The sequence below is a fragment of the Leptosomus discolor genome, chromosome 1 (genome assembly GCF_034619465.1).
Source record: "Leptosomus discolor isolate bLepDis1 chromosome 1, bLepDis1.hap2, whole genome shotgun sequence".
NCBI classification, from domain to species: Eukaryota; Metazoa; Chordata; class Aves; order Leptosomiformes; family Leptosomidae; genus Leptosomus; species Leptosomus discolor.
Genome location: NC_141391.1, coordinates 92,003,140 through 92,016,048, shown reverse-complemented (window position 1 = coordinate 92,016,048; position 12,909 = coordinate 92,003,140). Strand labels below are relative to the sequence as shown.

At 35.6% G+C, this 12,909-nt stretch overlaps 1 protein-coding gene across 4 annotated transcripts in view; it reads left to right on the top strand.

Annotated features, from left to right (window-relative positions):
• The window catches only part of DMD (dystrophin), a 1,194,940-nt gene that overhangs the window by 903,024 nt on the left and 279,007 nt on the right, over nt 1–12,909 (top strand). For all 4 annotated transcript variants that reach the window (XM_086469458.1, XM_086469399.1, XM_086469594.1 and 1 more), the window contains 2 exons: nt 2,247–2,458; nt 9,435–9,589. In XM_086469458.1, the coding sequence (XP_086325584.1) occupies nt 2,247–2,458; nt 9,435–9,589 (367 nt within the window). The remainder of the gene's footprint in view (nt 1–2,246; nt 2,459–9,434; nt 9,590–12,909) is intronic.

Genomic DNA, 12,909 nt, shown 5'->3' with positions numbered 1-12,909 from the left:
ATTCCAATCTGCAATAAAACTGTTACATGTGTTATTTTTTAAGTGTCAAAAGATTTTCTTTTCCCTTTTTGAGGGAGATAACACAAGTATTTTCATGAGAAAATGTGTCTCATAGATTGGGAACTTGTGTATTCATAGTCACTTGTGTAAATGGGCTCCTGAGATGTCCTGAATACAGCTTTCATTATGCAGCTTCATTCCTCTCTTGGGTGGGAGAATTGGTCATCACGGAATCCCAGGACTGTGGTATGTGATGAAAAACTCAGTCTGGCTGAGAAAAGCACAGTCTCTAGAGAAGGACTGCAGATATGTCTTATTTAGATAGAAACCTCATGAGACATTATGGAACAGATCCATCAATAAATATTTTGATAGGAAATATCACTATTTCTTATTAAAAGCAGCTATTATGAAGAATTAATATGGTTGTAGACCCATTTTTTAAGTAATTCTGCAACAGTTTTCATTCATCGCTTTATCCCCCCCCCAAAAAAAAACCCCACACCAACAAACATAGAAACTTATAATAAAACAAAAACAGGTGAGATTTTTGTAGGTTTTTTTCATAGACAGCTGACATAATCATAAACAAGCTGTTATACTTTTGTCAGCTATGTACCAAAATCTCGAGGTTTACAGGAATCAAAAGATAACACACTGAATGTCTCAGAGTCTAAGGCTGAAGGAGCTCAAGAAGATATTTGCAAGAAATAGGTGGCAGCTATTGCCTATATGCCAGCAACACTATGGAAACTGTTTGGGCAGTCTTTGACCCCTAGACCTCCAGCACAACACTTGAGCCACATGCAGTAGCCATAGCACAGAGATTTTACTTGAGCAGTTGAGGAACATTTCTGTTACTGACCCTTCCTGTAGACCACAATCTCTTAGTTGTTTCAGGTATACCCTAAAGCTTACATCAAAAATCCTCATCCAGATAGGACACAGAAAGGAGTTGTTGTTTTGTGACCTTTGTATACAGCTTTCTAAAATGAGGGTTTGGATTTGCTTCAGATTAAATTGAAGTATTTGGGCCTTAGGCTATCCTTGCTTTGCTCTGATTGTACTTTGTGTTTTCCAGTTCTGTTTCTTCAGTTCCTTTTGCATTTCCTGTGATTTGAACATGCTGCCATGTGCACTTACAGTTCTTCTCCCTAGACTTGAGCAGGGGATGCTGAAAGGTTTTCTCTTTCTCTAAACCTCAGCTGAAGTCCATGAAAAGATCTTTATCCCTTCTTTTGGAAGAAGGAAGAGCACTGATAGGTAGAAGTCTCGTTTCCATGCTGAAGCATTTCCCATGCTTTCAGTGTTTAGACTATATGGTTCTGGAATCAACCCTGCAGTGAGAGAAGCAGAGTTGAAACTACTGCTTGATAATAATTTCAATTGCTTTCTGAGTACTCTAGGAATCTCTGTTCCTCTCTGCAGACCTGTGAATTTTCAATGTAGTAAGGCAGTCTTCAAGAAAGTATTAAGAATGTAGTTTGGGCTGACTAACCTCAGGGCATTAAAAAAAAATAATTAAAAATGCCAATTTCTTTATGCAGTGCACAGATCTCGTGTTCGTGGAGTTTTGGGGTTTGGGTTTATTTTTGTCAAACTTCAACTACTTGGGTGACTGGGTGTCCTGATGCTGCTATGGACAAATCGGATGCTGGATGCTAGACAATGCTTATTATCAGTGATTTTAGTGATTATTAAGTTCTCACAATTCACATTTCTTACAAATAGCAGATAAAGCTAATTGTTATTTTATAATTAACATGAACACATGAGAACGTTTTCTAGCCTTTGCAGTCTGCTAACATTTACCTTAATGAAATAACAAAAAATAGCTGTTAATTACATCTTGCAATAAATCTTTAACTAATATTACTGAAGTCCCTAAAGGACTTGTTCTCCAGAAAATATTAAACCTTGTGTTGGTTTTGTAAGAATGAGAAATTTTTGCTGATGCATTTTCTCAAATGTGATCCTGTTTCATAATGCTTTTTGAGGCATGAACCTGGCATTTCTGGCTGCATACGCATGGAAACACATGCTGTGTACCATAGTGTCATACTGTGTGACCCAGAACAGTTTATCTATTAAACTAAACTTCTTTGCAATTGCAGCTTAAAAGTACAAGAGCTCTCCAATACAGTCAGTTCTAGAAAGATTTAAATATTTTTTTTACTCCCTTAAAAAAGGAGGAAGAAAAAGCTTTTAAATGACCCAGCTTTTGTTTTTCCTTTGTGTTTCACCAGTTGAAAAGATACAAAGCCAGTGGGATGAAGTGCATGGACACCTCCAAAGCCGGAGACAGCAGCTTCATGAGATGTTAAAGGATTCAACACAGTGGCTAGAAGCTAAACAAGAAGCTGAACAGGTTCTTGAACGAGCAAAAGCTAAGCTTGAGTCATGGAAAGACATTTCCTACACCGTGGAAGCTCTGAAAAAACAGAACACTGAGCTTAAGGTCACTACTGAGAATTAAAATATTTCTGCTTGAGTTAATTAGATTGTAAAAGAAAATGTGCTCTAGCTGTTGGACAGTGCACATGGAGAACAACCTCTTTGTCACTTATTTCCCACAAAAAAAAATTAGAAAGAAATTAACTTACAAAGTCTGCAATGTGTGTCACATAATCCTTGAATGACATTGGTCTTAACTTATCAGTCATAACAAATAGCTGACTGATCTTGCAGGAAGAATTCTTACCTTTTCAGCAGAAGTATTTCTCATCTCTTTTGTACAACAGCCTCAGCTGCACTGATACTGCAGACTGGGAAATCCTGTAGTATTGGGATGGCTGTCTGCACTGATAGTGAAGCTGTATAGGTTGTCTGGAAGTAGCTAAGAAAAGAAAAGGGGGAAAAAGACATTTAAAACTATATGGAGATATTTTGAACGTCAAGCATTTTAGATTCGTGTCAAGATAATCTTACTGTGTTCAACCTTGGCAGGGATCTTAACTGCAAAAAAACCTGAAATGGCTACTCTTGTGATTTTAGCACACACGTTGTCTCATTGGAGGTGCTAAATTGTGCACCTCAATTAACTTACTTAGCTGAGCTATACCACAAGTAGCAATGCAAATATGCCCTAACTGTTGTATCAGATTTTAAGTTTCTTGTTATGGAAATAGTCATACTCTGGTGACATTCTTCATGAATAAATTTTGAGAACAGCTGTGATTAATAATACCTCATTTTCTGGTTGGGGAAAAACAAGACTGAAACCAGCCAATTGATCAGCCCCTTAAAGTGAGTCCTGGCTTCATGTTAATGGAACGTTACATTTTAGTTATTTGGGAGAATAGTTACACAAATATTTTCTGATATGTTCTCTCCTGCTCACCAGATTTTAATTTTTTTTAACTCCCACCACTCAGCTGTTAGGTTGAATTTTGCAGACTTAGAACAGTCTTATTTGCACACCTGAATGGTAATGAACTGCTGCGAAGAATAGTGGGGTGAGGTTCTCATCAACTGGTTTCGCCGCCAGAAGAAGTACATGTATATCTGCATGATTGGTCTTCAACTGTCTCCATCATCAGTTACTCATTGCATTCCTGATATTTAGAAGTAGATACAAAATCTATTGGGGTTTTTGCTTGGTTTTGGGGTGGTTTTTTTTTGCTTGCCTGTAAGAAGCATAAAACCGTTTATCAGCCCATTGTTTTTAGGCTGAGGTGTGGTTGAGTTTTCTCATTTAAGATTGTACTATGAGGGTCATTGCTTGGGAAGGGTGGATTATGGTAAACAAGGGCAATCACTCACTAATGTATTGCAAAGAGTTATAGATTATGTACACTACTGTCATTCAGCGTAGAAGACTCCCATTTGTCACTGTCTTTCTGCAGAGATAGCATTCTGGCTTCAGCCCAGTGTTTGGTTTTAGAAAAAAAAAAGCTTCACACAGTCAATGTCCCAGCTCTGCAAAGACTCAATTAACAAAAAAACAGTTCCATGTAAACACAGTCTTATGTCATTGTGTTGGAGTGTTGTCCTGAACACAAATCACTTAACTAGGAAAATAGTTGAAAACACAGTTTTAGAAATGGATTTTATGTCCACTTTTTTTACCCAAATATATGAGGTTTAGATGAGGTTCATCTAAGAGTGTATGCTTTTTGAAAGAATTACGGGGTTTTTGGATCAACGCTCTCCAAAGAGATAAATAACAATATGCCCTTCTCCTTCATCCCCAAAGTTATAGAGAGAGTATCCTAGTATGCTTATTCGTACAACGTCTCTCTATGTATAAACAGAGCTTTTTAAAGGATACCTGCAGATTGTTTTCACTCATTCTTTAAAAGAGATGAAGCACTTGGGCTATTGGTATCTTCAGCCATTCCCATCCCAGTCTGGATTCAATGTGATGTGTTGTGTCAAGTTACACACATTAGTCTATAATTATAATTTCAGTGTCACAGCTAGTCCAGCTTAATTTGGTGTGCCCTCATGATGATATGAACATCAACAGACTACTATTCCAGGGTTGTTTACTTTCATTTTTTTGGTTTTGCCTAGCTTTTCTCCCTCAAGTCTGGAAGAAATTCACCTCTGTCTTAGAGAACGGGGTGGGGGATGGTGTCTTTTATTTTTTCCTTGGGTTTGTTTTTTTTTTTCCTCTTTTGTTTGCGCCAGCCTTCCTAGAGGAATTATCTTTTTCTCCCAGTAACTCCTGTTGTGTCAAATCCCTCATGAAAGCTTCTCAAAGATGACAGCATCAGCTGTTGTGTTCATGCTTGAGATAAGGGGTCATGAATTCTAAGGAAAATGGAAATCTTTTTTGAGTTTAGCAGCTTTATATTTCTTCTGCATACTATTATCTAAACTGAAGGACCTAGAAATACATCAAGTCCTCAAAATAAATGCTTTCCAGCCTTCTGTGCCAAACACATATATTTTGATGTTGTCCTCTGAATATGTAGAGTAAGTATGCTGTCTTTTGGCTTGCTGTTACACCGATGAAAATAAAGCTGTCATTTCTATCCATTTGTGTTGAGGGAGAGAGGTCAGTGTGAGTCTTAAATGAATTCTTCAGACATATTCATTTTGTCAGCTTTGTATCTCAACACAGCTTGGCGTGAGAAAGTAGTCACCAAGCATTCTTCTGATTTGTTTGTTAAACATTACAGGTCTGCCTACAGACAGCTGAGTCAGTGCAAAAGTTCCCCTCTGCTCTAAGTGAACTTTTAATCAATGCTTGTGTTAATGCTTTTCTAGTAGTGCATTCTTACACACAAGTAAATGGTAAGCTCAGCAATACAAGTCTTTTTATTTTTTTTTATTTTTTTTTTTTTACAATGCCACCATGAAACGAAAATCTGTAATTGGCTTGTATTTGACCAATGATGTTTTTAATAGAATTTGATGTTTCTGACATTTGAAAGTAATCAGGTACCATCAGGTACCATATAGCTGATAATTAAAAATATTATTCCTTTGAATCAGAAATTAATTAAGAGCTAATTTGCTGAGGATTAGAACATTTTTTCAATTTTTTTCTTTTTTCTTTTTTTTTTTTCATATTTGAGAGCGAAGTTCTAGGTACTTGAGTTAGGCACAGAGAATCAGAAATCAGAATGTGGCATTCTGCCCAGTGAGAGTCTTTACCTGTTAAAGCCGTGTTGGTTATTGTTTATTAAGTAATGACTGCAGATGGTTAACTCAGCAGGCTGAAGGTTATAGGTGTATAAATAGTACAGTCAGACCAGCTCCATCCCCAAGTCATCTGAACATAAACTACTGTAAAACTAGTCTCCTCTTAATACAGTACAGAGCTTACACTAAAAAAAAGTAAACCTGGTAGGATTGTTCACTTCTTGGCTCCTTGTTTTGGTAAGAGCTAGTGAGGCATCTCTTCTCCCTCTGTACCAGTTTGGCTGGGATGGCCAAAGTGAAGAGGAGGAAGGATGGGGACAAGGTTTCTTTCTTTCCTTCATTGGCCACCTATTTCTTGTTCATCTAAATAGGAAATTGAATAGCAGCCTGATTACATCCACTGCTTTGTTGGGACTCAAGAGGTCAGGCAACCCTCCACTAGCATAGCCTGAGGGTGTGGACTTTATGCCCTGGATTTGTGGATAAGACTGAGACTATCTTACTTGTCTTTGTCATTTTCTTGCAGGGGGGCAACTTCTTAGATACTCTTTTGCCACTCCCTGTGTACCGATGTAAGATGAAGTACAGTCTTGATATTTATTATTTAAGAGCTTACAGTATACTGCTTTGATTTTAGTAAAACAATAACAATTAAGTTAATGTTATTGGCTATGATGCAGACACTGAACTAGAATTCCTTGATAAAAACCCCCCAACTAAGTATATAAATAAAACGTGCTATAGAAATACAAAAAAATGACAGAAAGCCTGATTTTCCAGATTTGTGATATATACACCTGCTCAGTGTAAGGACTCATCTGCTCAGAAATAGATGGTGCTGTACATACATATTGCTATATTTGAACTTCTGTGCATGATTTACTTTGTTCCATTGGGCAATCCTGGGATAGAAGAAAGCCCAGCTCTGATTTCCTTACTTGTTTTTAATCAGCGATCCTTAATTGCACAGTCTTTCTTCCTAATAACATCAACTAGTGTCTTCTAATTAAAAATTAAAAATATATTAATACCTAAGCAACATGATAAATGCACAGACTTAATTCCTTAAGCCTTTTCATAAACTCAGCAAATTTGAGTGATGACACAGACAAAACAAAAAGAATGCTTAAAAAAATGTCAAAATTAAATTAAGGTAATGAAGCATTTTCCCATTAAAAAAAAAAATCAAATGTGTTCTAAAGTAGCTAAAAGATAAATGAGACCTGAAAATATAAAAGGGAAAAGAGAAAAAAAAAAAAAAATGGCAAGAATTTAATTCTAAAATATTCATCATAGTCATGTAAGATAGGAGTCAATGGGCCTCTGGTAGGACAGACAGTTAAAACATTTACCAGAACACTTTGTTCTCGATGTCTGCACACTGAGCAAAGTTGAAGCAAGGCATGGACTCCTCAAAGTTATTGAAAAATTACATACCAATTTCCCATAAAGTAGAAAATACAAATTGTTTCTGTCGGCAAAGCTCTCCATATTCATCATTTCTTTCCTGAGTGATGAGCTAGTGTTGTAATGTCAGGAAGTTAATGGATTAATGTTGAAGTTAATGGTGAGAACAACACTTTTGGAAATAACCTTGTAATGGATCCTTCCGTATTTTTAGTATAAAACTGGGATTGGAAGATTTTATAAGGTCATTTATATTCACATGGGACTGGGCAAAAAGAACTTACTTTCAAAATAAAGTTTACAGGCAATTAATTTACAACACAGGCAGAATGTTATTGTAACTTTTCTATCTAATGCAGTGAACAATCAGTCTGCTGTGATTCTTTGGCTGGAAAAAAAATACCTGTATGCATGCATAATTTTAAACAAAGAGAAAGGTAGAGTATAATAAAGATGGATAGATCTAAATGTAGAATAGGTACTTGCTATAAAAGGTCTATGAAACTGAAATGTTAATTACTGTAGAATTTATTTTTTTTTTGTTTTATAACTTTTATTATAGTTATGTAAATATTAACATTTATATATTTATTGTATATAATTCTGACAGGAAAGGACCTCTATTGGCAGATTATTTCCAAAATAACCACGTGCCTGTATCTTCTCCAAAGGAGAAGTAATTTTCCACATTATCACGTCTCCTGACCACATCTCCATACTTAACAGAGGGGAATGACTTTAAAAAAAGTGTTTAGGCAGCTTCAGCTTAAGCGAGCGTAACCATAACATGTTCAGATGGTTTTTGGAAGTGGGGGTTAGTAGTCTTCTCCTAATGTTTGATTGGTAGAAATAGGATCCTTTTTCAAAACAGATAATCAGGTTGCTGTCTTAGTACCTGAGGTTATCTGCTGCACAGTAATTGGGTGATCTGCCTTCTCATGAAGGAATAACACAGGAGAATGAAGAAATACATGCTTTCAGTGTTAAACTATGGAGAGGACCTAGAGATGTTGAAACAGCTTTTTAACAGGTAAGAGTTTGGGATCAAAATCAAAACCCCAAAAAACTCCACCTGGACTCTTTGACGATCAAGTACATTTCAGTCCCAGTCAATCAAAACCAACTTACAGACTTTCTGAGATGAAATCATAAATGCACAAATGATTCAAAATCTATTTATTTTACTTAGTATTTAGACTCTTTGATCAGGGATTACATATTTAAGTTCATCTTTGTGTGGAGAATTCATCAGAGTCAAAACAAGATTTTAAAAGGAATACTGCTTTGGGAGAATGAGAGAGGAAAACCTATTTTTTCTTCACAGACATTTCCTGATTTGTGTTTTAAAGCACAACAATAAAGACAGTCAAAACTTACTGTTTGTTTTTTTGTTGATTGCTTCTAATGTTTACATGCAACTTACTGTTTCTGTTTACAAATACAAACTTTTTTTCTGCTTTCATTATCCCTTTGGTTGGCTGGTTGTAGTCTTTGCCTAGTACAAAAGTACAAGAAGACCATCAATTGTCTTTGCTCTTTCATTTTATTGTTACACATTATGGATTAAATGTGCAATTTCAGTGCATTTATATGGAAATTTGCTCTGAGAAAAAGACTAACAGGAAAGATGCATGGGAGCTGGTTGCTGGCTGCATGAGCATTCCGGATTTCCTGGCTTACTTCTGTAGTGAGACAGCTGGCACAGGTGGAGAGGAGAGGGAAGAGGAGAGGAGAGGAGAGGGGAAGAAAAAGAGGAGAGGAGAAAGAGGAGTGGAAAGGGAAGAAAATGAATGACCAAGATTTAAAAAGCTTTCTTAATACTAAGAAGCATAAATTAGCATTATAAAGATATCAATAGGTTTACCAGTAGTATTTTGCTGTATTGCAGATTTAGTGCTGTTCCAGTAGATGGCACTAATTACATAAACTATTCACTAAAATAATTTCTTAAAAAAGTGAAAGCATGGGTATTAATTGTCCAAATCCCAGTATTATTCCACAATATTTAAAAAAAAAAAAGAAAATTAGCCGTATTGTTTCACTGTATTTTTTCATCTCAGTATAATTCAACATCACAAAATAGTTCTCATAACACATAATAATGCATCCACCTATTTGTGTCTCAGAAAAGAATAATCAACATTCTAATCAGTGTTTATCAGTTTGAGCTGTCATGTTTTATCTGGTATTTAGGATTTGGTTGCTTGGTCCTCTCAGATATTAGGAGTAGTCCAATGATCTTGTGACTAAAAGAATTAAAACACTTAGAAAGACCACTGACCTTATTTACCAGTAAATCTGAGGAAGTCCTTTTTCTTTTTTTTTTTTTTTTATATTGATGGTATAAGTTGTTCATCTTCTTCTCTAATAATTATCCAGTGTGTGTGAGCATTTTATGGTGATCTGAGGTTTATTCTTTTTCTTTCTCTTTTCAGCAATTTTCAAAAGAAATACGACAATGGCAAATAAATGTAGATGTGGCAAATGACATGGCACTTAAGCTGCTCCGTGATTATTCAGCAGATGACACCAGAAAAGTAGAACTGATGACAGATAACATTAATGCAACATGGGCTACCATTAATAAGAGGTAGGATATAAATTCTGCTATTGGATTTGTTGTTAAACTTCATTAACATTCATTGTCCAGCTTTGGCTGGAGATTATAGAAGATGTAACTTTTGAAAATGACATGATTATAGCAAGAAAGGAAAGAACAATGACGACTCTTCTGTCATATTTTTTGGAAATACGTCTTTGGAATGCCATTTAATTCTCTCAAATAAAATTCTGCCTCCCGCCAATTTTCCTCTGCTGTAACCAGTTGCCAACTAATTTCAGTGGATAGGTTATATATTTTAAATATTTAAAATGAAGTGTTTCATATTTCTATGTACTATCTCCACATCACAATGACTATAGTAATTTTGAATCATAAATTGAATCTGAAAATGACAGACATCCAATTGAAGCAGGTTCAAAGTAGAAATGTTATCCTATACCTTTGAAGCAAATCTCTAGTCAAGAAAGTTTTTATTAGATCCTTGATCACATTCTTGATTACTTTTCACAGTCTTGCAGTGTTTGGTTTAGATACCAATTCCCTACTAAAAGCAATATTTGCAGCTTACCACCATATTATGAATCATCCGATGTGCAATCTGCAAGATCAGAACATATTGCAGAATAAAAATTACTTTCTTTATAGTACTTAAAGAGTTTTAGATCATTGCACATTAGATAAGTAAAAATTAAATCAAAGTTGTTTTAATCAGTATCTTGGATTAAGTTTTGCAGCTTATAACTGAAACTAGGACTGAATTAGATCTTAACATATTTTTAATTAAAGTCTATGAATAAGGCCAGAAAAGTCAGTTTAGTTAAATATACAATAAATTCAGGAGTTCTTGCATAATGGCAGTTCATTAAATCACTGATGACTACAAAAATTTATTCCCACTTTTTAATTTTTTTATGTTGATATTCATATAAAAGAGTCAGTTTAACAGCATTTTTTCTGAAGCAGTCTTGCCGCTGACTTAAGATCCTGTTCAAATGAGAGAAGAGGTGCTATTGAGGTCCAGTAAAAGAAAGCTGTATAGTAAACTGAATGCTTTTTTTTTTTTTTTACAAGAGCAATAACTAAACTGAGAAATTAGTATAAACATTCAGTTAATATCTGCTTGCATTTCTGCTGTTACAGTAGTAGCCCTTTTAGCCTTGTTAGTAGCAGCCATATTTTTCAGAAAAAATGTTTTGCTCTCTATGGTTTGAGAAACAGTCTGAGGGGAACATCTGTTCCTGGGTCAGAAAGGCTGGGCGTCTAATGCTCAAAATTATTCTCTATGAGTAGGTAAAATCAGTAGCTCAAAAGGGTGAGATGAGACAACCAAAGGAAATTGCTTTTGTCTGTAAGTAGAGCTATAACCCCCACTTGGTGAGATGGCTTTGTAATCCTGAAGTCCAGGATATGTCTATAGCTGCTGTGGATGCTCAGGTAGCAATTGTAGCTAAAAGTGCAACTTTAAATCTGTTAATGCTTCAAACACAAAGCCAGGTGTGTCTAATGTTGCCTAAATGTGAGAATTGCCATTGTTGCATGGACTCAGACAAGTACTAGGCTAACAGAGTAGCAATTCGTCAAGACACACTCCTTGCAAGCTTCTACAAACCCCACAGACTTGTTCATAGCTCATGTGTTAGATGAATTACTGTAGTAAATGTTCTATGTCTTAGAAGAGAGCTGTTTAGGTGACTGAGTTGACATTTCCCATTAAGAAGTACAAAAGGATAGGATTAAGCTTGGTCAGGTAACTATAAAACTAGAATTTCCTAGTTTTTCACTGTATGACTTTACTACCTTTCTAATATTTTTTAACTCAGTGTTTTGTTTATAACTTTTGTAAGTTGTCTCATGATTTGGGAACTTGAAAAAGAAGCACACTGCAAATGGTAATAAGCTTCTCTAAGCGCTATATCACGTTTCTATCTGTCTTTTGTGAGGCATTGATAAATATGGATGTACTAAGTCATCAAGTCAGCAAAAGACTTGTAATTCAAAGATTTTCTGCACCTGTAGGTTTTTTCAGGTTTGTCTTAAGCAGTAGCCAGGCCTTTTGCTCATGGACCAGCCTCTGAGTGAGGTCTTGAAAGAACCTCCTAGATTTCTTTTGTTAAGCAGCAATGTGGAAAGAGAAGATGGAGTCCATGGGCCTTTGTATGACCTAAATGCCAATTTGTTCTGGTTTTGGGGGGGGGGGGGTGTGTTTGCTTTGTTTTCCCCTCCCTCTAAGCTTCAGCTTTCAGGTTATTGCATAGAGCAAAGCAAATTGTTTCTTTATGGTTTTGGGGATCTTTTGAACCATAAGAGAATATTTACTGGGTAGAAAGGAGATATGAACTGTTTGTCATAGGCTCCAAGAAATGCTAATTCTCCACTGAGCTGTGTATGCAATTATATATATATATATATATATATATATATATATATATATGTGCCTCCATGACTGTTATTTTCATCTAGATTATGAGTAAGTAGTGCTCTGGTGACTCAGTGACCTCGCAGGGATGTAGAAGTATATGCCAAATAATGGTTTTGACCGTTTCTCCAGTATTTTAGAAATGGTTGTATCACTGTTTATTTATGACTTGAGTGTCAAGAGGAAATACTCTGCTAAAGATTTTGGTTTCTTCTCCCTATATCCTTAATTTATATAGCCTAATTATTTTGTGAATATTTTCTTTTAAAGAGAAAAATTAAGAATGTGTTACATTGTTTTGAACTGGGTTTCCTCTAACCTGACATTAATATCCGAATTGTACGTCAATGTGAAAAATGTGAAACCTCCTTTTCCACATTAGTAAAACAACAGGCAGGCAAGCAGCAGTAAAATTCCACTTTTCCTATTGGTAATAGTTCAGCCGAAGCAAGTACTTTAGTCATTAAGACGACATCTGGCAGCTTGTGTTTTGTTTTGCTTAAGTAGATTTGCAGCTGATTGCTGAGTGTTTACCCTTTGCCTTACTGTTCTGTTTTATAACATTGAACTATATCAAATAACTTTCTTGCTCCTTTAATAGCCAAGTTCATGAGTGCTTGGTGGTTGCTTCCCTTTTTTTCACTTGCCACTTTCTGATTTTCGTTTTTGTTGTTGATACTGCAAAGATACACTAAGAAGCACATGAACTGACCAGTTGGGCAAAATCCAGAGTGACCTGTAAACAGTTCTCTTCCTCTTCTCTTTATAAGCATTGACTTTCCAAGAAATAACTAAATTATTTAAGCTGAGGCAATTAAGGAGAAAGGGATCTGTATTGCTTGCGTTAACAGGAATAAATTAGCAGATGATCTACAGTATTCTCAACAGGAAAAAAAAAAATACAATGTAGGAAGCAGCCATTAGAAATTGG